General features: G+C 35.7%; 2 protein-coding genes across 2 annotated transcripts; both read left to right on the top strand.

Moving 5' to 3' along the window:
* The first annotated feature begins 690 nt into the window (after positions 1-690).
* Positions 691-12318, top strand: LOC146734551 (beta,beta-carotene 15,15'-dioxygenase-like). The gene is made up of 11 exons (XM_085507516.1): positions 691-835; positions 1019-1160; positions 1870-1963; positions 2328-2442; positions 2794-2983; positions 3313-3518; positions 5019-5170; positions 6037-6138; positions 6300-6494; positions 11614-11761; positions 12113-12318. The coding sequence occupies exons 1-11, from the start codon at positions 691-693 to the stop codon at positions 12316-12318; spliced, it is 1695 nt and encodes a 564-aa protein (XP_085363642.1).
* Positions 12319-19408: 7090 nt separating this feature from the next.
* Positions 19409-20029, top strand: LOC146734550 (carbohydrate sulfotransferase 9-like). Its single transcript, XM_085507515.1, has one exon. The coding sequence runs from the start codon at positions 19409-19411 to the stop codon at positions 20027-20029; it is 621 nt and encodes a 206-aa protein (XP_085363641.1).
* The last annotated feature ends 1982 nt before the right edge of the window (positions 20030-22011 follow it).

Here is a 22011-nt window from a genome sequence, read left to right as displayed (position 1 = left end):
GCTTACGCTGATATCCTGAGTGATATCATGTATATGACACCACCTATCCCATGTTTCGGTACCCCTGAACACAAAAAACAAAACTGTTAATGCACAAAGTGGTATGATCGCTCGAAACGCAGCGATATGCCCTTACCGAAAAAAAATGTCGGAAACCATCCGCAAAATCTGCAACAGTGAGAAATATCGTTTCAAAGTAGCTCAGTATATACTCTTTGAGGTAAACACTAAGACATTCAGGTACTTGCAACTCGCCAAAATGTTGCTCGATTCTTACAATTCTTACAAAGCTGCAAAGGTCAAAATTTCCAGAACTCATCTCTTTTTTAAAAAAAAATATCTGGATCCGTTTTACGACGAAATAGGCAATTTCCAATAAAGCGCGGAGTTTGCAGAATATTCGGTGTTCGGTAAACTTCGACGGTTTCTATGTCAATACCACTTAGCGTGGCACACCTAGCATATACAATTAAGCCCATTAACACCTTAAACAATAGGCGTTGCCAGTCTGTTGTATTAGTAGTCTGAGCTTAAAAAGAACTGATAACATTACTGACCTCGTCTGAGATTTTAAGCGTTGCACTTAATATGTTATATGTTAACAGAAACATTAAACACGTTAAGATTACTGATACTCCTGTTAACATATGTCACATTGCTTTCAGGATGTTATCTCGTATGCTATTCAAAATGATTGTGTCATGTCTGTTTGCATCTATGGCAAATTGCTGGGATGTACCAGACAACATATACGATACTTACTTCGGGACAATCTCGAGGGAAAGACCGTATATGACGACTGAAATACATGGGGAGATACCAAACTGGATTGAAGGTATGACAAGTATTTAAAGGGCGGTGGTCGTTTTATGTAAATAAACAATGTATTTTACACGCGTTGTATACGTCGCTATGAGTTCCCCTTTAATGTTACGCATAAGCTCATGGGTACAATTAGTTAATAAAGTCGTGATTAAAACGTAATTTTTCAGTAACGTACACTTACCAAATTTTACAGGGTACTTTTTAAAGCAGTCTGGTGGTACATATGGTAACTGGAGTAACCCTGAACTTGGATCCAAAATTACCCACGCGTTTGATGGATTAGGAACAGTGGCATCGTTTAAAATGCGTGATGGTATGGTGGAATACGGAACTAAGTATGTTGTATATCAATCGATTCACCCATATTCTCTTCAGTAATAAAATGATTAAACTGGTATTAGTTCTATGCTAGCGGGTTCGCTTGCATTGTCTCGTCTTATATCAGGCATCGTATAATGACGTGTGTTTTGTTCTGAGTTTGGAAGAATGAAACTTACCAACGTTCTATTTATTCCCAATATTTTGCCCCCATATTTTCGTCGTTGTTGATGATCGTACAGTTAGATGAACATGTCAACAAATAAATATGACTTCGATTGATGTGACAGTGTGATAATCGATATTTCTCGATTTCAAATTCTTCTTAAATTCGAGTGAGTGTTTTGCTCAATCATTTAGTTTCCGAATTCACACGCAATTCACAAATGGATGGCAGCTTCAACAACACGCTTTCCTGTAAAATGTTTACGATATTGCGTTATTGTTTTTTTATGGTCAATATAAATAATATCTATTTAGTATATTCATCCTCACGTCTTTCAGGGTGTATGTTTGAAATCGCGAAGTTTCAAGTGATACCTTAAATGGTAGTCACCACGCCACGCATGCGCGAGATATAGGTCAAAAACAAAAACATCAATACTGGTTAATTATCGAAATTGTGAATACTATGGCTCAACATGAAGCTAGATTTGTGCTATTTGTAAACAACGAGCATTTTCCGTGAAACCACATTAGTACATTTGTGTATGTTCATTTTTCCAGATTTTATTTGACTCAAAGCTATAAAACGTGGGATTATTATGAGTGGGATATGGACGTATCTAAGGTCGCTTGGGCAACGACGTATTCTCCTATTGTATGTATAGTTAAATCTATAGTTACCTGAGTGAACATGAGTACTCGGTCTCTTGAATTGCGACAGGAATTGAAAATCCATTAAAATAAGTCGCACAGTTTTCGTTATACCAGAATAAAGTAATGATGTAAATGGGTCTAAGTGACGCATGTGCAGCTGACACAATCGATATTGTTTTCATTTGTAGTCTTCATTGCATGGGAACTGCTTTTTTTTTACATATTTGATATAGTCGATTTGAAAGCAATGTCCCACATATCTACACCATTTTCACATTACTGAACACTTCCTCACGCCGACTTATAAAGAAACACAATATGCCAATCATTCTTTACTGTTATTCTGTGTTCACGTTCTCATGTAGCACCAAGAACAGTTCGAAAAATGGTCCATTTTCAGCGATTATTCTGCCCTTAATCCAAATATTGCTTTCTGGAAGATTGGAGATAATGTCGAAACCGTGACAGAAGCTAGTTTTGGTTAGTTACCGGTATAGTTTTTAAAATCTTTGTGTATATGCATTAAGACTGTACAACTACGGTGGTGAAACATAACAAATATTGGGTTGTAATATTGGAGTTAAAGCTATTTTGGTTAAAGCTATGGAGTTATGATGGACAATAAGCCATAAACAGCGCTTGTAAATTATATTTTTTGAACAAAATCAAACGACAGCAGCAAGACGAACGAGGCACATTAAACGCACAATTCATTTTGTTAGTTTTGACGTACATTTGATCACAGCGCAAGGCTGAATTTTTCCGAATCTATCTATCTAATTTCCTTATTGCCTGTGCTTGAATATATACAAGTTAACATGTCATTCATAGGACTATGGATCGATCTTGAGACTCTTGACACCAAGGGAGCATATCCGTTCAAAGATGTTAACTTCGGGCTGCCTCCATATATGGTGAATTTGAATAATCCGGCACACGAACACACTGACGCTGACGGTGTAACACTGTACAGTTCTGCACTCATGTTTGATATGCGTGATAGTGAAAACATCAATGCGTGGTATGTATAATATAAAGTAAAATATATTGTATATAAGTGCATATTGTTATTCTGTCACAGAGGGCGCACTAGCTCTGCAAAAAATGTTTACAAGTAATAGGCACGAGACCATGCTTTGTGTGGAGGTTCCCAAGATGAGTGGATTGCGCAAAAATTCAAATGTATAAAATAATGTGCCCGAAAAAGATTTCCCAAAATAAACCACAAACAACTGATGCGTCAATATAATTGTGTTTGTACAACACAAACACAATTACTTAATTAAATAATTTATTCATTAAGTTTTTATGCAGTGTCGTGAATAAATTTATTCATTAATATATTCAAAGGCGAATGGTGTATAAAATCCAGAATGACGAACGGATACCTTTAGCGTCTTACTTAGCAGGCGGTCCCTTCAATCTGAGCCAGTGCGTGGATGATGGTTACCCCGACTTTGATCTACCCGGTGGTTATCTCCATTCTTTTGCTATAACTGAGAATTATTTTATTATTCCAACATCGAATTTTTTCATGGATGTATGCAAAAACCTACGTGAGTTGACTATAGTGTTTACTACATTGGTATTTGTATAACAAAATGAAATAACCAAGAAGTCAGACTTTTTTTACAGAATACACAAGTACTGAATAAATAATCATTCCTCACTTTTTTTTCACAAAACAATTCTGTTATTTAAACATTTATGCACGTTTATCATGGACTTGAATCTTTAACATTTGTTCACTTGCTAAACATTGATGTTTTTTTTCAGTGTATATGCTGGAAAATGCATCTCAACACACTATATGTTTACTGCTCACTTGATTGAATGGAGTCAACCTTTCTCTCCCTAACTGTGGCCTTCTTCAGTGAATACAAATGATAATGAAATTGTATCATTATAACTGAAAATAACAGGGAAAATATAAAATGAAAACGAAATAAATCTCAAAAAATGTGAAATTGTAACAAAGAAAACTAAAACAAATGCTGTAAAACATCATGCCGCAGGGGTAGGAGTGTATGATAGTAGCTCTTAGCGTATGATGCGCCCTCACTGTCCACTATTGATCCTTTGGTGTATGGGTAGTTTGCTTGCAGCCATTTTTCCATCGAAATGGTTATAGTTTTTTGCGTAGCTTGTTTTCGCATTTATTTATTTTTTATTACGCCTATAAATAACATGTCGTTTATAGGGTGGTCGATGCTATTGAAATGTATGGCTACTGATGTGTCTAGATTGAGTCATACTGTTGCAAGGTGGTTGTTAAATCTGTCGTTTCTTTGTCTCCCCTACGTATGTGATTAAATATATTACATTTCTAATGTTGCATTTTATGTGATAATTTACTCTGATAAATGCTAGTTTTGTGTGAATATTTACATATTTAACATCAAAAACTTCAATATTAAACAAATACCACGTTCCCATCTTTACGTACTGAATCAGTCACTAAGTTGTCAAAAATGCCGGATCAATATGAATTCTGACATAATATTTTTAAATGATATGCAAATGTCTACGAAACATAAATTATACAAAGTGGTTGGATGATGGTGAACATGATAATAGTAATTTGTGGAGTTTTGTCCATATATTGCCAGGTGCATTATTTATTTGTGTTAAACTGAAAACTATTGTTATTAAGTATAAGTGTTGGTGAAAGTAGAACCTGTGATCAACGGCTTCCTGGAAATCAATAATGCCTTCTGTAATACTAGGTACAATTGTGTAGAGGGCCATCACATCAAGTGTCGCCATGTGATTCCGTTGAAGTACCTTGCCCAAATCTCGTAGGCGTATAGTGTTTCACATTAGTGTTATATTGTACTTGCAACTATTTTGCAATATACATTCATTAAAACCACTGGTTGTTCAGTTCTTGCTAATTATTTTTGAGGAAGAAAAAAAACAGGCTCAACGACACATATATATATATTGTTGGACTCTGTTTTAAAATAATAAATGGTTATTTCCAGTGAACATGTTATCAATTGCACGTGATAGAGCGTTTATAAAATAAACTATTGACTGAAAATTTCCTATTTCAGTGTCAGACCCAGATGATCCAGTACTTCCCACCTTTCTGACCGGTTATGAATTTCGATCAGATATTCCGACGAGATTTGTCTTCGTAAGCCGTGAAACCAACGACGTAGTAGGAGAATTTTCCACACCAGATGGGTTGTTTATAACACATCAGGTATGAAAGACTGAACTACTGATGTAAGGCTAAACATTATTTTAGATACATCATTTACAATAAATAGTTAATTTATCAGGCGATATATTATTATATATATTTATTTATGCCGACTGATTAGTTTAACACAATAGCTCAATTCAGCTGTACAGGTGATTGGTTTGTATTCTGACGTAGAATTCTTATCTATACCATGGCATTTCTAAAACTGAATGTTATGAGTGCATATGCTCAAATTTAACATGATGTGTGAATATTGATGTGCTGGTAGCAAAAGAATTCATTCTGAGCATTATCCATATATATTTATTAATATAAAATGTATAGACTGGAGACATCATAATTGCCCCCCAAATCAAGCTGAAACTCTTTGTATCAGCAAAATTTACTTCTAGAATTGCAGGAAATAGCTTTTCAAAGGGTCTAGACTTCAACATTTTTCAAGGTGAGCATGCCACCGGACCCCCTCTAGTAAGTTCGCGCCTCTGGCGAGAGGAATAGTGAGCAGATCTCGCCCCACCATGCAAAGTGTTATGCCGCCGCCTCTGTAATTTGAAATTTATTTAACTATTATGTACGCATATAATCGGAAAAAAATGCAAACATTTTTATATTTTGATTAAACATACTATAGTCCACCATATAATAAACGAATCAGATATTATTATTTTAACACAACATACACAAGCAGAGTTGATTTTTTGATTAATTTAATCTACTATTCTGTGTTTTTCATTATTTGTCGATTGTATAACGGGAAAATATCGTTTTATGGTAAAGTAATGAATCATGATAATAAGCTATCACTATTGAGATATATACATGTGGATAAACAAAAGAATTGATGATTAATTTGTGTGTTGCAGCTCAATTCTTATGAACTGGATGGCAAAATGTACTTAGATATGTTGACATACTCGTGGGATGTATACAGATATTTCGATTTGGAAGAAATTGTAGCTGGACCAGTAAGTTATTTCATAAACATCAATTTGCAATGTTTCATGCAAGCAAATATTTTTGAGCACAACTATACATTAAATGTTGGCGATCTACCTATAGCTGCTATTATAATTTGACAAACTTTCTGACTAAGTTTTGCAATATTACAATCATTGTTTGTATCTAGGGCACAAAGAGAACAGTGGTAGAGCGGTTTGTAGTTGATATGAATGATTGGACGCTTATTGACAGAATTGATCTTTATCCATCGGGCTATCAAGTTGTTGATTTTTCAACCATCAACTATTATAATTATAACACTAAACCCTACACGTATGCGTACATGGCAGGCTTAGACCCAGTACCAAATACGGTTATCAAGGTAAGTTGATAAATTATTTGTATGCTATACAGGGATGGTACAATGCAGTTTAGTGATCGCAACGATACAAGGTCAATGGGAATACAATGAGCCCGTTGTCTCTTTGGCATGATACGTATGTGTTTAAATCCCGCCAGTGGTAGTAATGAACAAGAACTGTTTTTCTGCTGTTGTTCTTCTCGCACTGTTATCTTTTGTCAGTAAACATCGATTATTACATGGATGCTAACAACCTATTGTTTGCTATTCACATTCGCTTGTTTATCTTGGTGTACAGCCTCACTTTCGTCACAAACTAAAGAAATTGTGATTCCGCAGTTAAGTCACAAATTTCTTCAGAAATTAAACTACCTACGACTGCAACAAAATGTACCACCGAAATAATGAATTGAAGGTGTTAATGTATAAACGCAGGTTCGAGAGAATTTGGTTTTTGCTTATTTTTTTTTGTTTTTTTTTTTGTTTGTTTTTTTTAAATGCAGCTTTATTACATACAAAACATGGTTACAATAACACAAACATTTATTTTTCCTTCCTTTCAACTTGGATATTATATTAACTAGCTCACGAACTCAGCCAAATTGAAATATGGTACATGTTGTATGTTTATTTTTCCAAAATATTCTTTAAATTTCAATTAAAATAGTTTTATTTTTTTGGTTACACTAACTCAAACATTTTTTATCTGATCATCTTCAAATATGGGAGTCTGTTTTGTTATGAAATTCTAGTGCAACTATCAATTGTAATTTTCAAGGATTAAGTGAATTAAACGTACCATCCACAATTCAATGAGCAAAACTACAAGAGCACGTGGAAGTTGCACAGGAATCTTAGTAAAATCATATAAGCTAATCAACTTCAAACTTTCCTTAATAACTACAAAATACAAGTTGGGAGAATGAGTTATGTGTATAATCGTTCACCCAGTACAGCTTTTATGGGCACTTACAAAATGGTCACATCTATCACATCAACGGAACGATTATTGCTTTGCAATATGTAAATTAGTGGTAAAGTAAATGTAATACTAGTAGTATCTGACGTCGCCTTTTACACTGATTATATTTTCTAATATTTATTTATAGCCTTGTGAGTTATGCAAATTAAGAGTATCTTTAGTATGTTCCACTTGGGGTAAAATTCCAAAATGTAAACAGCGTTAAACCATTACTGTCTACATATACAAAATGTGAAACAAAATAAAGGACTGCAAGTGCCCACGAACATGTATATGTTATATAAATTAAATAAATACCCTGTACCCAATAACCGTGACTGTGGGACATAACATCAACTTGGTGTCGTTTTACTGAATAATGAATAATTCATTTACATAGGTTTATGGGACCGGAGTTCTAAATGTTCATAATAATTTGGTATTAAGGTAGCGAGAAGGTTTTGTGACGTTTTCGAATAAAACATTCTCTGTCTGTTGTCTCGTTCAGAACAGTAATTTAGCTTATATATTTCAAAAGACTAAGTATAGAGGTACAAGTTCGCACAAACTGGACAGTCATTGTTTACATAATTATCACGTGACATAAAAAATGGTGAACCTTGTAAAAATGACTAAGTCCGCGATTGCGAGAGCACACTGCGGAATTTCCTGGTGAAATTTACGTCATGCATTGTCCGTAATCAAGTCCATTGAAATGTGTCCCCGGTAATCAAAAGACCTATTATTCCGATTTCTATGCAGGTTTGTTTTTTTGTCCCCAAATTATTTCATACTTGGCACCTTTAACAGACTATTATTCTGTGACAAAGCATTTTCTTTAAAAACCCAGACATATTTCGCACCATCATTATCTTTTGAACGACAACTGCGAGTTTGAATGTCCTAGTCCGAACGCACTTCATTTGGCGGCGGTCCCAATGAGTCGTACTCAGTCAAAACCTCAACTCGAGAAAAACGCGAAAAACAGTTTTGGTTAATGAAACACTGTAGATTTGCTGCATTATTATAAATATACACTAAAAATGGCCAAAAGTATTAACCTCTGATATCATAGAACTCATAAAGAGTGTCAGATAATGAATAATTTCATGCTCGAGCGTGAAAAATGAAGAAAACTGCTGGCATTTGAGTCCGTACTCCAGGAACGTTCGGGTTTCCATTGTTATGCAAACGCACAACGAGGGATAATCCTCTGACAAACATTACTGTCCCACTGTACACGCTGACAGTTTACAAACATGCTAATCCTTCAAGTGTCTCTGATAAGAGATCTAATAAAACGGTTTTCATGGTGAAGCAAAATGGCCGATGTTTGAAAAAAATTGCTGTTTCAGACTGCGACACTGAGTGGCAGATTTTTCTTTGCCTCGTCTGTCAACGTTTTCTTTTCTTCACCATTGCGTTATAAAAAATGGTATTAGTAAAATAGATAATTGACTTGGAAAATAAAACGATTTAAAAGAAAGTTGCGCAAAGTTACAGTACTTATTTCGCACAACCTCCCACCCGCTTCTGCTTTCCAATCACCTTTTTCACTCGCTTTTGCGACCGCTCGTTGAATTCGACCGGACAATTTCTGCTTTATTTTTGACCGCGCAAACCCCGAAATATCACCGCCCGCTCGCTCGCTCGCGCGCATTTGAAATTAGGATTAATAGAAACATTTCCGAGGTTCACATTGTCTTATAAATTGTCTTTCTGTTTTTTATGAATGTTCAACAGCTGACAAAAGTTCAAATACTTTTTGTTTTAACTATCTATAATTATATGCACGCAATCTGACCCTTTGACCTCGATTTGGCTTGGACTGAATATTTTATTTTGAACAATATTCTGACGTGTAATACAAAATGTATTTCAACACAAGTACGACATGTTGTCTGGGTTTTCTTTCCTGATTGTTGAGTCTTCGCAATGTGTTTTGTATAATTATTGTTGTTTTTCCCCGAGGCAAAGACAAGCTGAAGGACCATGAAGCTAAATGGCAGTTTCATGCAAGGGCTGAGTGAAAGGAAATATTTCTAAGCCTAAAATAAAACCTTATATTACACCTCTTTGTGTATTTGTTAATTTTACATATGTTTTTAATGACAGTATGTCTGTAAATATCTAGAAAAATCTCGTTTTCGTTGATAATTTTGATTGTTTGGAATGTCTGTTTACCGTGTCCCAATAATTTGTTTGGAATGTCGATCCCAGTTGGTTTCTCCATACTGAATTTAGGAAGGGCGTCGATCAACACAATCAGCCGAAACGGGACAAACATTTACCGTAATTCATGGGGATCATGTCCGTAATTTGTGGGCTGAGACCCCAAATAATTTAACAAGTACTATTATTATTATAATATATATTTTAATTACTTCGCAAAACTACAACAGAGCTGGAGTTGTTCGCGGTGAAACAACCGCCTTGAAGTCGATGCAACTAGCCATTTCTTACCTTGAAATAAAAAAAACAACAACTAAAAATTCGAAGAGCATCGGGGAAAATATAATAATCATTCTTATCAATCGCTTGCTTTATTTTATTCGAATCCACGAAATTCACGAGTTTTTTGACATTTGTTGGCAACTTCCGCTCTAAAAAAGATTGAAAATGTGGGTGTGGTTCTTTTGCGAGTTTGTCCTGTTGATAATACGGACAAATATGGTTCTGTGACCCAGGTTGTGCTCCGATCATGTGACTTTCAACCAATCAATGATGTTGTAACAAAGCATATTTGACGCTAATTGAAAGGTCGTCGTACCATCCAATTTCCGGCGTCGATTCACATAGTGTTTTTGTGCTGTGACCGGCTTCAAAATTCTTTGAAAAACATCGGTATATTTTGACAAACGGATGGAATTTGACCTCAGTTCAGAAAGAAAATACTAGGCTTAGATACATTTAGAGTCCACGGCGAATCAGTTTTCTCTGCGAGTTGGGAAATACAGTAAACCAGAGTAGGGTCGATGATTTTCAGCCCTGAAGGACTTCCGTGTGAATCCTGAGTTACGAATTGTTCATCGACTGGCCACCAAATATTTATGACTATAACTAAATTTGACACGTTTTTTAAGCCCAATAAATTATTCATACATGTCAAGCTCTGTTCGATTTTTTCAGGGCATGTGGCCGTTTTTAGTCAAAAATATTTGTTGTGGGAACACTTTTACGGTACGGTATAGACTGAACTCATTCAATGATCGTGACTTATTTTTGAAAATTGAATGTCAAATTTTACCAGACATGGACCGACGTGGATTCAGTATCGTTATTTTTGGAATTAATCATTAACATTTCCTCGTTTCTCTACTCTGTCAAAATGAGTTACCTATGCTTTTTTCACGTAACTGTCATTAAAATAATAAAAAATAGAACAAGCACCCAAAACATGTAACAAGAGGTCACAGTTCAGTTGCTTTCACGATACAAGTGTCATACAACTATTAGATTTGAGGTGTCGTTCAGAATTTAATAATAGTTACCGGTAATACTAGTTGTATGTTCAAACTTTACTATCAAAACCACCATTTCGACCACTCATGTGCCAGTGATCCGTGTTTGGGTAAGCGGTCGGTGTTTCAATGAGCGAGCTAGCGGAAAAAAACGCGATTAAAATGCGGTCGGTTTCCGGTCAGACAAGACCGCATGGTCGGAAATTAAGCGATAAGCGGTCGATGTAAAATCGGAAGGTTGGACGAAAGGAGTACTGTATGCCCGGACTGTATGACCATGTTTCTCCGACGAAGTCACGACTGACAATGATGCTGGCAATGGACGTTAGATAAACACGCATTGTTTGCAACTGGAAGCTTATCACCCGTTACATCAGAATCGTCAACAACAGAGTATACAGATAAGATGTTATCATTTAAACCCTTCCAAAGATAAACATTATGCAAATATGCATGAAACGGCAGTTGTAGTCGTTTCTTCTAGCGTTTTAAAACACTAATTTAAGCAACGTTATTTTGCAATGTCGATCTTTTGTAAACCTGGGATGATGTATCAAGGTCTGAAGGAACCGTTTTATCAATTTTTGAAAAATCAAAATAAAAGTGAAAATTTCCACAGGTGTGCTGACGTCGACTTTATATTTACTTAAACACGAACCCCAATTATATTATATTTATATTCATATCATTTAGTTATGAATCTATTAATTGCACACAGTTGAACGTGGAAACAAAAGCAGCACTGTATTGGGGTCCATACAATGGTTTGATAACAAGTGAGCCAATATTTGTTCCTACTCTTGACGCCGTTGACGAAGACGATGGTGTTGTACTTGTCGGTGTACTGGACACACATACTGAGACAGGTAACGCTAGATTTGTATTCTAAACCGATGTAATATATGATGGCCATCTTAATACAAGATATTTATGTAGTTGATGAACAGTAACTGTCAATCATTCACGAATAGTAGTTTATAAATAAATAAACGCTGCTCGGACTGATAAGTATGATATATTGAAGATAATATTTGGTAATCGTAGTCCTAAATAACTATTAAAAATAGCTAGACGTTTCGAGCAATGGCTCTTACCAAATATTATCTTCAATATATCAATCATTCACGAAGCCTGAATACAAACATTATTTACAATAGTTTATTCGAGTTACATTGTGTTTTACGTATTCAATCTAATGACTTACGTTCGTTTTACAGGAATGGTCATAGTGCTGGATGCGAAGGATTTCTCCGAGATCGGCAGGGCGATTTCGCCTGAACTTTTGCCGTTTGGTTTACACAGCAAATTTGTTGTTCAGAAAGTGGAGATGAAAGAGCCACCAATATCTCGTAGCGGGAGTGCTAGAATACAATTTAATATTTGGATAATGTGCTATGCCTTTCTATTGTATTGTACATATTGATGATTCATTATCATATCTAATAGTATGCAATGTCTACAACACAACTACAACGATAAGTGCTAAGTTTTGCTAAACGTTTCGACAGGTTTATTAAAATATACATATAACATACAAAGTTAAATTAGAATATTTTACAAGGAATAATTAATTCATTAATAGTTGTTGAAACAATGTGCAGATCCATGAAACGCCTAATAAATTGTCAATAAATTATTCTTTAACTGTAGTTTTTTTAATTTTCACACGCAAATGTTGTGAAATGTAGATTGCAATATTTTCCATCTGTAGTGTAAGAATACATGCAGTTGATTCACACACAGACAAAATGATGCTTTCAATGCCCGTTATGGGTTGTTCAATCGTACTTAAGTCATATAGAACACTTTACTAAATGGACCTTAATTGGACCATTAAGTTTGTTTGTACTCCGGGGGCGGCAAATGCTACTACTGAATGAAATAGATTGCACAAAATCATTTTAATAATACTAATAATAATTACAATAATAATTAATCAGCATAATAACATATGATTCTTTAGTGCTCAGCATATGACTAAGTGAACTCATTGTGACATGTCAAGTTATGGCACAGAGTGATTCAAATTGCAATGAAGGCCTTTTCATTGATGTTCATCATGTTGAATATTACGTAATATCATAACTAGACAACAATCAGAGTACATGGAATTTACTACCATAATGTGACATTCCACTTCTTCCCTGTTCAGTACTAGCTGTCAGTGTTTTAAACTTTGTTGTGCCCCCACCTGTTCAGATTCTGCATGCAATCCCTGTTCTTCCCTATTTCAGCTTCATATCCTGTAAAGGAATTAATAGCTTGCTCTCATGTTCCGCTTCGGACCATTATTCAGTTGGATAATGACTTCCTTATAACTTGCCTCATATGTCTATCGTAATATCGCACCTGGCACACTTTTATAGAATTGCACTTTTCTCGCCACATCTCTTGTCATCTTTCAGTGCATCATCAGCTTTACTGGATCTGTGCAGCACACTATTTCTCAAATCCAGCTTTTCCAATTCCTGAAGGGCAGTCTCCACATCAGCTTGCTCAGCTATGTGTTCTCTGTTATCAAGTCTGCACCCATTCAAAGAACTTGTACACTCTTTCAACCACTGGTCCCCATTGTTGCTTCTTTAACCACATGTCAGGTATCATATCTGTAGGGGCACTTGACAACCATAAGAACTTGGTTCAACTAATGCTGAGGCACTGCAGGTGATGCTACACACAAAACTCCGCACCTGGCATTGTAACCACCAACTGGCTCCGGCATACATCAATCACTTCTCAGATGTCATAACCTCTTTCTTGGGCTCAGCTGGTGGTCGCAAATGGATATTTGCACTCCACAGTTCACTCGAACTCAGGCTTATGGACTGCATGTTTGTTCTTATTACCTCACGTGATATATAAACCAATAGTAATTCCATACAAGGGCATTGCTATTTTAGTAACATTCTTCACTCATGATTGTTTTCACATCTTTTTCTGGCATTAGCCATACCTGCAGGGCTACAGTCATGGCAAAATCTATCCGTACTCCATCTTTGGGAACATTATGCTCTTCACCTCTTTCCTGAAAAATTGACATTTATTAGCTACAACCTTCAAACAATTGTCTCAGCCTCTCAAGATTATCAAGGAATGAGACACTACATACAACCACATCATTTTGTTACACTAGACATGTCCTAATTGCCAAGTCAGCAAGACACTTCCCATCACCATTTGAAAGGGGCTGTTTCTCTTTACATATGAATAATGTAAATTTGAATTTGAACACTTTCCTTTAGATTATCTGGTGTAAATAAATAAATACAAAGGGGCTAGCGTTGCCTGAAAGACCCACAGGAAGACTGTTGCACTTAACTGGCGGGACAATGTCACACTCATCCATACTCATTTGCCAGTAACCAATTTTTACGTCAACAGTTGAGAACCATTCAGCACCCTTGTGCATCCATGATCTATTCTATCCTGGGTAGTGCTTAGACATCATGAATAGCTTCATGTTTAATTAATGCAATATGGGCAACATATGAACTGTTTAATTCCCTGATTCTCCACTGTCCACTGTCCAGCATTCCCCTTAGGATCTTTTTCACACACACCTGGTATACATATTATAATGCAGGGCTTTGCTATATAAACTATAGTATACTGTTAAACATGACTGATTTTTCATTTGTATTTCAAGTACATGCGTTGGCTTGGCCTATGTAGGCGCGTCCGTACTTCTGCCTATATCCGATAAAGCATTGAGGGATTATCACCTCGTGCAAGTCTAATTGATTAATTAATTAATTAATTAATTAATTAATTAATTAATTTATTTATTTATTTATTTATTTATTTAATAACACTATCAATTATCTCATAAAACCTTGGCTTTATTTATGTTGCAAAATTACTGCGTTGATAATAACCATAGATGTCAAGTATTTTTACTTCTAGATTGAGATACAGTTTTTCATGTCAACATTATTACAGCTTTCAGTTTTTCTGCACGCCATTATCCTAACTTATATTGGCTTAGACGTAGTTGAAACCATACTCACTCGGGTTGAATTGGAAATAAGGTTTTCAAGTTCACCCCTAGTCCTGATCCATTAGAGCTTTAGTCGATCTGAATGAAGAAAAGAGAAAACGGTGGTTCTCACTATAAAATTTAGCACCGAGTACTCATACTGAGTATACCCTGATATCAGTTAAACCTATACGTGTACAGTTTTTAAATTTGTATTGTGATCTGACCTTTCGATCCAGACTATTTATCATGGAGCAGTGGTGATTCGCATCAAGTCGTTAAATATGTTATACCCCTTTGTTAGACAGTTTTAATGTATTCTACTTCACTCTATACTATATCTTTGAGCAGAGGTGATTCGCATATAGTGAATCTATATTGAACAAGCCTTTGTTAGTCAGTAAAACATTTTTTTATGCAGTGACAACAAAAGACTAAGTTATGTACCAGACGATCAACTGTTTACTTTCAGACTGTTGACTGGTTAGACAACACACTTATGGCTTATAAAAGAAGAATCAAAATTGGCAAGCGTTTTTAAATCTGTCTTGTGTAGTTTTTGAGGTGTTTCTAAGTTTATCAGCTTCACAGAATGAACCAGATTTTCGACTTAGCTTGCAACGGTGCGTCAACGAACAAATCTTTTGAAATACGCAGTTATGAGCGTTTTTCAAACAATATTAACGATGTCATGTTTCAGGACTGGCTGTTATGTGCCTGCTGTCTTGTGTAATGTGGTATTATTATTGGTGCCGGGGAAACGGTAAGAATAATATGTATGATGTACGCTGAATATTATAAAGTATGTATAGGATGAAACCTGGTATTTCAGCGCAGGATGAAATGACGAGTCCGCAGATGTGTTACAAAATTCGTTGCGTGAGCGCTGACCTATTGGAATGTGTGGTCACTGTTCTCAGACAGTCTGCATACTAAAATTAAAATCACGTCCAACATGTACGTAACATTTCCATAATGATTAACTTATGAATTTTCAAAATCTAAAACAAAAAAAATTAGATTGAAATAGTGCCCCAAACCAATTGTCAATTTGTCCTTTCATATTTGCCAGAAAAAAAGTTTGGATTCATAAAAAAACGATTACTGATGTTATCAACTAGCCCGGTCTTCTTAACAACAAACCGTGTAGGACAACAACGGTATATCTGCTTTGATATCATGTAAAATTTGGCAGACGAGGTCGAAAAGTCCAACAAAATTAACTAAATAGTCAAAACGCAATATTATGAAACTGGGACGAAATATGTTATGATATTATTCGGAAGACTAATAAATCACAGTGACACGAATGGCAGGTTTGAGTGTAAGAAAACAAACAAACAAACAATACTTTTCAAAATGACAGACAGAAAGCAATTTTCGACGGTTTCTGTCTTCAGTAGCGGATAAAAGTAAAAATTGTTACTTGAATTCTCCTATTGGTGAATACGTATTTGATGCCATTATGAAAATGTCAGCATCTACACCGAGTTTACACGAGTTAACAAGAGTGTACACACGTGGATGTATTAGCGCTTCTACCTGCAAAGTCTTAGGTGATGCAAGATTCGATTCATCCATATAATGTATTCAATTGTCAAATGAATGAGGCAAGTACTATTTCAATTGCCATTCCACTAGTCAACAGAGACAGTTATCACCATCTCTGTTCGTTACAAACTGATCTGTACCACCGACGCCTTTCCCAGTATAAGTTCGTCTTGCTTCACACATTAAAATTCATATACACCACTCCTCATCCAATATGACGCTTGGGTAGTCATTATTGCTTAGATATATCCTTGATTGCATATGCACATTTTGTGTTTGGACAAATCAAATCGATGGTTTGACACAAATAATATACTGGTATAATATACTACATAACTACGTCAAACTAACAATATATTGTTAGGACCGTTTGAAAATAAGAAACGTGACCAAATTGAGACAGAGAATTACGTGAATTATAGTTGACGTTGACACTTCACTTAGTTAAACACATTTACATCAAATAATCGCAACTACAATATAAAAGAAGAGTTTCAATTTTAAAAATCTCTCCTTTCATTCGCTGCAGTACATTTAAAACTATTCGTCTGTATTAGAGGATTCATACCACAGATTGTGATTATGGATTTATCTAGGACGATTTTCATGTTCCGGACATTGAATGTCACTGTTGTCTCTCCTGACTTTTCTTTTATGTAAGTGCAAATTGCAAGTGCTAGTGCTGACACATAGTGCATTTTGCCACAGAAGTCATTTCCTGTTTGGGACTACATGACAGGGCTGTGTGGCCATCTCCCTATCAAATGGCAATTTTAATGCGTTATCCTGGCGTCAACCAGGCCCGGTCGAACACAAGCACCTGCGGACCTTAACCAAAGTTCCACCAAAGTTGCATTCGTCAGTGAATGAATCTCGGCCAGTGGAATTGGCCTTTCCACTGAGTCTGTGGCACACTCACCCAGTGTAGGGGTCAACCCTTTGCTGTTCAGCCTAAGGTAGGATTTGAACTACCGATCATAAGTCTGGTGCGACAACCACTATGCTACCAGTGACCGGTCTCATGTTAACATGAACGAGCCAATATTCACTGATGCAAAAGCAGTAGGTACTTTGAGATAGAGGGCGTAAATCAAATCAAATTGTGGCTAGCTGTCAGTGCTTCCTTTGATTTTGAATACTTAAACAATACATTCAAATTTGCATTTAATCTGAATCAAAGATTTAGACTAAATAGTTAATTATTTTTATCAAATGTTGTGCACTAATAAAACCATGTCAATAAGATAAATCTAGTGAGTGGGGTCATATGTGGTCAGTAATGATGGGAATCTACGTCTGTATTCTGCATTAATCTGATTTTCAATATAATTTGCAGGCGATTTGAGAGACGCAAGGCTTCTAGATTATCACTCACGATCAAATGCAGGCAATTTGACCTTGGACAAAATGCCAATATATAACACAACGTCACTTGCAGGCAATTTGATTGGTGGAATTTTGCTAAGAGATAAACAAGCTTCATCATTAAATGCAGAACATGTGAGTTGAATCATAATATACGAATAGTATTTCTAATAGTATTTACATATTATGTACGTTTCATTGATATTATCTTTGGTATTTCTGTAATTCTACTATGACTCATTTTATCTCCACTGTTGTCCTAGATGACAGAGGGAAGCTGTTCATATATATGACCTTTCTTTCTCGTTCATACGCCAACAACTACCTTTTCCACTTTTTCTTGAAAACTATAAGCTCGGTTGTTTTAATATGTTTAATGTACCTTGAGTTGACCTTTATCAGATTTGTTCATTTCACCAATTTGCATTTTGATGATGGGTGGATGATATTTTCGTCTTCTTCTTAAAACTACCAGCCTGATTGTTTTATGATTAAGGTGTGGATAATTTGTGTGAACACTTAACTCGACGAAATTTGTTTGGCAGGTTCTTAACAGCCAAAACTTTTGTCATATGGCTGAGCATTAGAAGAGCGGAAATATTGCGCTGGTGTCTCAGATGATATAAAAAATGCAAATTGTTCAAAATAAGAAAATGTTATTGTATAGTTTAAAATAAACAAAATAACAGTTTCATACATTTACGTTTTTGAAGGTAAATTTACAAGTTACCCCTATGAAGAGGACATTAAATCATTTTAATTTTGGCCATTATCTCTTATTAGAAAACGTGCGCTATAAATGTTTTACCACTTTATATTGAATATGATTAGACCAGAGGTATTTTTTAGAAAATAATCGAGCGCCTTCTAGTGTTTAAAATCATCTTTTTTTTTCATCAACGTAGCTTGAAGATTATGTTGTCGGAATTGTTTTATAGCATTAATACACATACTAAACAGTGTTGGTGTGTATGCAGATGCGAGTATATAATTGAAGAATGCACTATGTGTGTTTGATTTAGCTAGCTTGTGTGGCTAATGTTTGCATGTACCAACTATGCAAATTTGTATTATTATTGAAACTGAATCTGTTTTTTATGTTTAGTCCACAAACTCACTTTTTTGAGTGCAAGATGGCGTCTGTATTGTTGACTCACGGTATACTCGCCTGCCGGGTGATAAAAATGTAACTTTAAATCGTCCGTTGATGATAAAATTACAAGCAGTATACTAGCTGACTGGAACTTGATCATTCTAATTCTCTATACACTAGTTGGAAAAAGCATCGTCCACAATTAATAATTTCTACTATTCCATAACTTCAAATTTCATTCACCCTCTGTTACATAATACATGCAATGATAATCATATTTCCTTATATATTTTCCATTATATGAGAACCATTATTTTTCAGAACTTATCTAGATCCCGGATGGTCGAAACAGACATGCGCAGACGCCTGTCATTTCTGCGATGTACATGTCACCAGCTGCAAAATACTAGTATACATGTTTCTAATAAATATGTGAACTGTTCAAACGCTAGTGAACAAAACATGATGGCTGCTGAAAGTGGGAAAATATAGACAGACAATTATAGACAATTGCAGTTGTCCCATTAAATGTTCGTCGATGACAAGTATAAACTGATTTACTGTCCTGTTCCCAAAGTAGCAACATCAAATTGGCGAAGAGTGCTGATGGTAATGGGAGGGCGCTACAACAGCACTGCTGAAATAAAGGACAGTACATGGGGTATTTACACAAAGAAATTCAAACAACTTGGAAGCTTTGATCTAGAAGGTAGAGTACGGCGCCTTCAAACATATACAAAAATAATATTTGTAAGGCATCCATTTGAACGGTTGCTGTCCGCATATCGCGATAAAATTGATGGAAAAAATTCGAAGATACAAACGTTTCAAAGTTTTGTGAGGTTTGTCTTAAGCCACCAGAAAAACATTGACGTTCACTGGCAAACGTATGAAGAGCTTTGCAAGCCTTGTGATGTACATTACGATATTATCGGGAAGTACGAGACCTTTACACGTGACGCCAACCACGTGCTGCGCAAGATCAAGGCTGATGATATAGTGACCTTCCCGGACTTGGAACCGCATGGAACAAATACGTCATTGTCTTTATTTGTCAAGAAATATATTTCAAATGTTACAGAAACTGAAATGAAAAGTTTATACACAATTTATGAGAACGATTTCAAAATGTTTGGTTATCAATGGTAGTACACGCTCTAGAGATCTTCCTAATTGAGTTATAGCTCTTCATGTAAAGCCGCGAGAATTTCCATTTCATTGTCTTGTCTTGTTTGTTCTGTCATTACTCTTTCGTTGATCATAAAGTGCGATTCCCTAAATCACAATAACACTCTCGCGAAAACAATTGTGGTTCTACTTCACGTTGTCACGATACAGTCCCCAACGTGGTTTCTTCGACTTCCAACTAAAACGAACGAATAACTCCTGTGGGCTCTGGGTGGCGCTCACACAACATTTGTCAAAAACCGTGAAATCTACATATTGTGCATACAAACCGTTTAAGGTAGAGATGCAGTTTATTTGGCTTGCTTTTTAATTGAGTAATCAGACAACGAAGATTGTATTATATATCCAACATGTTATATATTTTCTGAAAGCTTATTATACAAACTTTGTAAAATTTGTCTTTATTTTAAATATCCAGAATGCGTTTTTGATTTTGGGTCAAAAATATGCTTTTTTGGACAAAAGTGGTTTAAAAAAAATTAGCTTAAAAACTTCAAGTCCATTTGTGGGTAAAATTACATCACTGGATACATTGGTATACTACTAATTCAAATGCGTCCACTCATCTCTCTAACGGCTTTCAAAGTCGCACAGCATGACCTCAAAGTTCACTCTTTTCTATTTTTGCATAATTTATATATCCGTGTTAATTGCGGACTTGTTATTTTTGTTCCACTCGCCGTAATAAACTGTCCGGACGCATTTTGAAGGGGGAACACCTTGTCAGTAATGTGTGAAAATTTCGAGGCAAATGGCCAAAGCGTCCATCAGCTATTTTAATTTAAAACCCAAGAATTCACCAAAAATAGAAGACGAGAAAAAGGCTAATTTGCATATTTGCGCGTTAAACCGGGAATTACTGCTTTGTCATACTTTGTCATACTTTCTAGACTATTGAAATTGAAAGTTAACGTATAGACATAAACATTTTATGTAAAATCGTTGAACCAGAACAACTGCTCTTGAATATATAAATCAGAAACACGTCATTCATACCAGTGTTTTGATGGGGTCGGTAAAAACACGTGGTAATGCCAGTAAATATGACGTCATCTCATGAATTATTAAACAGGGGGCGGTCCTAGGAAGGTGACCTTTTACACGATCAAAACATCATGGCTTCTCTTCGCTGTATTTTCAATAAAAAATCTACGAGTATTTCAGAGCCTATGGTTTACCGTGAAGAGTACAAAGTGGGATATTAAATTATTTATCCTCGATGATTTTTATGTAGTATTGAGAACCAACTCCAGGAAGCGAACGCACAATAATGAATAATCGCGTTATCCTAGAATCGAAACGCGAGGCACAGAAGTTTTGTTCAGGGTTTCCAATCCCATTTTTCCCACTGCAACATATTTGTTAAACGAAATATTTGAATTCTGTTCGTTTTTTTAAGAAGGCAATTTTTTATTTTTTCCGATTTTGGTAACGCCTTATTCAGGGATTTTCTAAGACAGTCGCAGACAATCAGCGCACTGGCACGGATGTACGTACAAAACATGCTGCTATACTACCGGCGACGGTCGCCTGCAAGAAGAAAGCTCCAGCTCCCAACGTAAAAGTTTTAAAATTTCGACCGGTTTTAAATAATTAGTGTTGGAAATCTGACATGTTTTAAAAGTGCAAAATTAAGGTGCATTTTCGGGCGGTCGAATTTTTCTGAGTAGAAATCAGCAAATGAAAAAAATAGGAGTGCTAAACAGTGTGTTCGTTAGTTTAAAAAAATGGAATGTCCGTCAAGTTGACGTAAACTTCCCCATTTTGCACGGAAAAAGCAAAGGTCGTGGCCGAGTTGCAGGCTAAAAAACTGAAAAATCAAAACAAAATCATCAATCAGTATTATGAGAAGGAAAACAAAACATCAGACGCGGAGAAGCGGTCAGCGCGTCAAAAGAGTTGTTAATGTATCAAGTACCTCTCTCTGTGATTTATTTTTCATT

Source organism: Saccoglossus kowalevskii, chromosome 14 (assembly GCF_978046115.1).
Source record: "Saccoglossus kowalevskii chromosome 14, keSacKowa6.1, whole genome shotgun sequence".
Taxonomy (NCBI): Eukaryota; Metazoa; Hemichordata; class Enteropneusta; family Harrimaniidae; genus Saccoglossus; species Saccoglossus kowalevskii.
Note: the sequence above shows the minus strand (reverse complement) of the source record. Positions and strands in the feature narration are given on the sequence as shown.

Excerpts from the sequence above, each read along its gene's own strand:
- LOC146734551 (XM_085507516.1), top strand. The coding sequence starts at position 691 with ATGATTGTGTCATGTCTGTTTGCATCTATGGCAAATTGCTGGGATGTA. Across the intron at positions 836-1,018 it reads GATACCAAACTGGATTGAAG|GGTACTTTTTAAAGCAGTCT; the intron begins GTATGACAAGTA and ends CAAATTTTACAG. Across the intron at positions 1,161-1,869 it reads ATGGTGGAATACGGAACTAA|ATTTTATTTGACTCAAAGCT; the intron begins GTATGTTGTATA and ends TCATTTTTCCAG.
- LOC146734550 (XM_085507515.1), top strand. The coding sequence starts at position 19,409 with ATGTTCGTCGATGACAAGTATAAACTGATTTACTGTCCTGTTCCCAAA.